This window comes from Perissodus microlepis, chromosome 18 (genome assembly GCF_051167445.1).
Source record: "Perissodus microlepis isolate ML-2025 ecotype Zambia chromosome 18, ASM5116744v1, whole genome shotgun sequence".
Classification (NCBI taxonomy): Eukaryota; Metazoa; Chordata; class Actinopteri; order Cichliformes; family Cichlidae; genus Perissodus; species Perissodus microlepis.
Window position 1 is genome coordinate 26367275 of NC_140478.1, and position 6144 is coordinate 26373418.

General features: G+C 38.3%; 1 protein-coding gene across 1 annotated transcript; it reads right to left on the reverse strand.

Moving 5' to 3' along the window:
- Positions 1-1838: 1838 nt before the first annotated feature.
- Positions 1839-5573, reverse strand: LOC146368030 (uncharacterized). The gene is made up of 4 exons (XM_084912740.1): positions 5531-5573; positions 5069-5368; positions 4700-4984; positions 1839-1994 (listed from the first exon to the last, which is right to left on the reverse strand). Exons 1-4 carry the CDS (start codon positions 5571-5573, stop codon positions 1885-1887), a joined length of 738 nt encoding a protein of 245 aa, XP_084768866.1. The 3' UTR covers positions 1839-1884.
- Between the last annotated feature and the right edge of the window lie 571 nt (positions 5574-6144).

Consider the following 6144-nt stretch of genomic DNA (forward strand, 5'->3'; position numbering starts at 1 on the left):
ATCTCCTGTTTGTGTTGCGTTGTGAAATTAGTACTACTTAACAACACAATCTACTACTAGTTTTTATACTGCTTCTATAGGTTTTGTAATCCCAGTTTCCAGAGGTTTGAAAACATGTTTTCTACAGGCCATGAGTTATTTTTTCTGGAGCTTTATTTTCAGTTTTGTGTGCATCTCCATTTATCATGTGCGGCTGAGACAATCAAATGAAGTTACTGGAAAATGATCATGAACAGCATGGCACCTTCTTAAATGAGACTAGGTAGTAAAAACTATGTGTGAAGGAATGCAGAGTGATCAGCGGGCATTTCCAAGATGGTGCGGACTCTTGAGCTAAAACAAAAGTGAGCATCTGCAGGCTGGATCTGGGGCAGAAATGCTGGGTTTCAGTGTCTTTATTATTTTAACAAATTTTAACAAATGATAGGTTTGAGCTGTTTACAAACAAATAAATTGATTTATTGAAATGAATAAACCAGTGAAAGAAAAACAGGAAAATGTAAAATTAGAAAGAAAATACTGAGAATCATTTTGAGAATAATAACTCAACAGGCTAAAAAGGAATTGTTTTTAAAATAATCTGTATTCATATGTATTATGCTGATAACAACATTGATATTCATAAACAATGTTGGTATTTGTAAAAAAAAAATATTATACTTACTAATCATGTAAATTTCCTGCAGCTGTCATAGACGCCCACATGACGTCCATAAAAAATTACCCAGTCCAAACGTTGTCATGGCTGGATATTCAAATTGTGGATCTAGTTTGGACGTCATATAGATGTCCAGAAATGGTCGTGTATAGACATGATCTGCACCTGTATCCAACCCCCAGCTTTTAGTGGGGGGTTTTTGTGTTGCTTTAGTTTTTGTGTTTGGTTCAGTGATATTATTTGGTTCAGCTGCATGCAGCTTTTCTTTGGACACTATCCAGGCTTAAATGGGGCCTTAATAATTTTAGTGTGTGTGTGTATGTACCTGTTTGAGGAGTGGTTAACCTTCTAAACTCTAAACTAAACCCTTAACTTTTAAATTAAGGATTGTTGTTGGGTTAAAGGATTTGTTCATGTAATTTTTAAGGTATTCTTTTCCTTTTTGTGTATAATTCTGCAGATTTTATTCCTTTTGCATCCTGGCTGAGACCTGAATGCAATGAAGGGTCTTTTGTGTGTCTGTGTGTGGTGCTGAGTTCCCTCACAATCATGTGCACAAGTGCCTGAGTTGATCCCTTTATTTTTATTTGTTGAATCCCTCTCCCTCTCACATTGACCATTCTCAGCTGCTGGTAAGCCTCAGTCCTGAACTCCCCTTTCCTTTGTGGCTGGATGTGTAGTTTTCAAAATGTTCCCCCCCCTTTCCTAAAAATAAGCTTAAACCTTTGAATTGTGGAATCACATCTCTCACCTCATCTTAGTGCACCTTACTGATGCTTTTACTCATTTCCTTGGGTGACATTCCCAAGGTGGTGTTGTTGACAACTTTTGGCTGCCCAAAAAAATGGGGGGAATAGTGAGTGTCACGGGCAAAGCATTAAAACAATTGAATTACCCTTGTGTTGCCACATTAGGAAGCTAAGTTATAAAGTAAGTAAAATGGAAATTTTTAACCTATATCATCTAATTTGACAATTTCTTAAGTTCAGGGGTCAGACCACCAAAAGTTTTGTTTTCAAGATGAAATCTTCTGTAATATTATTAACATGAGCAACAAGCATTTTATTTACAAAGTGATACAGATTCCTCATGTGATATTTGAGAATTTTTAATGTTTGCAAGCAACCAAAATGTGTTAACCTGTGTAGTTATCTACCACTGGTGTCTATAACCTCAACATTTTCTAAAACCATATAAGTTATATGTGTAAGTGGAAAGCCTCTTCTTTATTTTTGCTTCTTAATCTTCTCCATAATGTGGACACTGATGACAGCAATCACCATGATGATCAGACCAACAGAGAACACGACTGTCTTCACCACACAGATGGAGATACCTGCAGACATGAGCAGAAATAATGAAACACTAAATAAATTGGAACTACAGTTTCTTTTATCTGACTCAAGAAATCTTTTACATTTCAGAAATACAGGTAATTTATTTCTGAATGTATCCCAACTGTATTCAGCATTCTAGAGGAAAAAGCGAGTGACTATTGTGATTATTTGACTAAATTAGATTTAGGGATTGAGGGAGGACTGAGGTTTATGTACAGTAAGGTCCATACAGGGAGTGCAGAATTATTAGGCAAGTTGCATTTTTGAGGAATAATTTTATTATTGAACAACAACCATGTTCTCAATGAACCCACAAAACTCATTAATATCAAAGCTGAATGTTTTTGGAAGTAGTTTTTAGTTTGTTTTTAGTTTTAGCTATTTTAGGGGGATATCTGTGTGTGCAGGTGACTATTACTGTGCATAATTATTAGGCAACTTAACAAAAAACAAATATATACCCATTTCAATGATTTATTTTTACCTATGAAACAAATATAACATCTCCACATTCACAAATATACATTTCTGACATTCAAAAACAAAACAAAAACAAATCAGCGACCAATATAGCCACCTTTCTTTGCAAGGACACTCAAAAGCCTGCCATCCATGGATTCTGTCAGTGTTTTGATCTGTTCACCATCAACATTGCGTGCAGCAGCAAGCACAGCCTCCCAGACACTGTTCAGAGAGGTGTACTGTTTTCCCTCCTTGTAAATCTCACATTTGATGATGGACCACAGGTTCTCAATGGGGTTCAGATCAGGTGAACAAGGAGGCCATGTCATTAGTTTTTCTTCTTTTATACCCTTTCTTGCCAGCCACGCTGTGGAGTACTTGGACGCGTGTGATGGAGCATTGTCCTGCATGAAAATCATGTTTTTCTTGAAGGATGCAGACTTCTTCCTGTACCACTGCTTGAAGAAGGTGTCTTCCAGAAACTGGCAGTAGGACTGGGAGTTGAGCTTGACTCCATCCTCAACCCGAAAAGGCCCCACAAGCTCATCTTTGATGATACCAGCCCAAACCAGTACTCCACCTCCACCTTGCTGGCGTCTGAGTCGGACTGGAGCTCTCTGCCCTTTACCAATCCAGCCACGGGCCCATCCATCTGGCCCATCAAGACTCACTCTCATTTCATCAGTCCATAAAACCTTAGAAAAATCAGTCTTGAGATATTTCTTGGCCCAGTCTTGACGTTTCAGCTTGTATGTCTTGTTCAGTGGTGGTCGTCTTTCAGCCTTTCTTACCTTGGCCATGTCTCTGAGTATTGCACACCTTGTGCTTTTGGGCACTCCAGTGATGTTGCAGCTCTGAAATATGGCCAAACTGGTGGCAAGTGGCATCTTGGCAGCTGCACGCTTGACTTTTCTCAGTTCATGGGCAGTTATTTTGCGCCTTGGTTTTTCCACACGCTTCTTGCGACCCTGTTGACTATTTTGAATGAAACGCTTGATTGTTCGATGATCACGCTTCAGAAGCTTTGCAATTTTGAGATTGCTGCATCCCTCTGCAAGATATCTCACTATTTTTGACTTTTCTGAGCCTGTCAAGTCCTTCTTTTGACCCATTTTGCCAAAGGAAAGGACGTTGCCTAATAATTATGCACACCTGATATAGGGTGTTGATGTCATTAGACCACACCCCTTCTCATTACAGAGATGCACATCACCTAATATGCTTAATTGGTAGTAGGCTTTCGAGCCTATACAGCTTGGAGTAAGACAACATGCATGCAGAGGATGGTGTGGACAAAATACTCATTTGCCTAATAATTCTGCACTCCCTGTATATATTTGGACACTGACACAATTGTGTTTTAACATGTTTATTGAAACATTCTAATTACAGTTATATATAATGGACATGAACATAATGTGTAGACTCTCCTCCTTCAGCTCCTTAACATGTCCCACACTCTTTTTAAAGGGGCCGAACGTAATTGGACAATTGACTCGAAGGTCATTTCATGGGCAGGTGTGAGCAATTCCTTTGTATGTTATTATCAATTAAGCAGATAAAAGGCCTGGAGTTGATCTAAGGTGTGGTGCTTGTGTTTGGCAAATTTTGTTGTCAACAGACAACATGCAGTCAAAGGCGCTCTCCATGCAGGTGGAAGAACATCCTTAAGCTGCGAAAACAGAAAAATCCCATTTGAGAAACGGCTTTAAGATTAGGAGTGGCAAAATCTACAATTTCGTACATCCTGAGAAAGAAAGAAAGCACTGATGAACTCAGCAATAAAGAGAAGACGAGCCCACAAACAAACAGCAACTGAAAGCCTCTGTAGTAAAGACCTGGCAGAGCATAAAAAAGGAGAAAACCCAAAATCTGATGATGTCCATGAGTTCAAGACTTCAGGGTGTCATTGCCAGCAAAGTATTAGAAATTAACATTTTATTTTCAGTTATTCAACTTTTCCAATTAATCTTGAGCTCCTGAAATGAATTCATTACATTTTATACAGTTTTTTTATTCTTCAAGCAGTCAACTACTACTAAGGTATTTAACACAGGTTTTGAGATTTTAATTGAAATTGTGTTCCAGATCAATAGAAGCAGACACAAGCTTCAAAATTTCTGGTAACTTCTGAGTGGATGTGCTCATTATAGGACAGCTGATTGGTTACAACTGCCCCAACAAAGGGTCAAAACATGATTTTGCAGAATGTACAAATGAATGTGATGTCTTTGAATCTTACCTGGTTTTTCCTTGCAATAACGTTTAATGTCCTTCTTAGTCTGTTCCCAGCTCACTTGGTTGCTGTGATTACAGACGATTAAGTCTTGCTGCAAATTGACAGTGAGATTGGAAGAATAGGTTTGGGCTTTAAAGCTTCCTTTTTCTACCAGAGAGCAGTTTTGGGCATCACATGTGAAAATGCTGCTGATTTGAGAATCCACTGTGCTGCAGGTCACAATGAGGTTACAGGAGTCTGAACTGCCAGACACAGAGTCCACTGTCAGGTCAACTGGAGAAACTGCATCTGAAGAGTAACAGGCATAAAGAGATTTCAAACAACTCTATATTTTATCACCATTTCAAAAAGATACTGAAAACAGAAACCTACCTTGGACTATGACCTTGTATTCAGCTACCTTTTGGTCTTTATAGCTAAACATGAATGCAGTATAATCTCCACTGTCACTGTGTTGAACATTCTTTAATAACAACCCATAATTTTGCCTGAAGAGCTCAGCCCTTCCTTCATATTTGTCAAACACTACTGGATCATTATTAAAACCACATTTAGCTATATTGTTACTGGAATTACATTTCCAGAACAAATCTGTCTGTTCGTCAAGTTTAACAGGTTTCTCTATATCCAAGTGTAAGTCCTTTCCATGCAGCACAAACACGTGTTGGAGACCTAAAAGAAAAGGAAAAACAAAAAGTATCAGCCATGAACATCCAGCTGCAATTATGTTAAATCAAACACAAATGCAACACAAAAAAGACCTGACACACACGGCGTTGCAGTGTTCTGAATGTTTTGTTTTTTTGTTATATTTTTTTCACCGCAGCTTTTCACCTGCCTTCTGGTCCTGGTAGCCTACTCGCACAGGGGGAGGCATGAGTTTATGATGGAGACCATCTTTGTTGGTCAACCTCGCCTGACACCACCTGCTGCTCTTCCCTATTGTTTGATTATTTTCATTATTGTTTAGTCACAGCTAACTGCTTGCGTTTGTTGCACCCACCAAACAATAATCAGTTTCACATTTCAGATAAAGCTGTTGGGGAAAACATGAACTTGTTATGAGATACAGCTTCCATCTCACTTCGGACAGCCCACCTCTCATATCTTGAGATATGACCAAATATATGACACCATTCTAGTCTTACTACTAAATTAACAGCTGCGAAAGAGTTCCAGCAATCTTTCATTCTAGTTTATACGTCAACCAAATGTCAGGACATAGTTAGGATTACTTTGAAAGTTGCATTCTTGGCCTCCCACACACTTAAAAAAACATATTTGTCATTTTTTTGTCCACCTGCGCCTTTCAACTTTCTGATTCTCTGATTTAGTGCTCAGTGAGATAAAATTATTATAGTGGGTAACTGTTGTTTTTATTAGTGTTGATTTTGTAAGTGTTGTTACCAAATTTAACCAAAAATCATCAATGAAGGAATCAACCTTGA

Excerpts from the sequence above, each read along its gene's own strand:
- LOC146368030 (XM_084912740.1), bottom strand. The coding sequence starts at position 5,573 with ATGCCTCCCCCTGTGCGAGTAGGCTACCAGGACCAGAAGGCAG. Across the intron at positions 5,369-5,530 it reads CTACCAGGACCAGAAGGCAG|GTCTCCAACACGTGTTTGTG; the intron begins GTGAAAAGCTGC and ends CTTTTCTTTTAG. Across the intron at positions 1,995-4,699 it reads TTATTGCAAGGAAAAACCAG|GTATCTCCATCTGTGTGGTG; the intron begins GTAAGATTCAAA and ends TCATGTCTGCAG.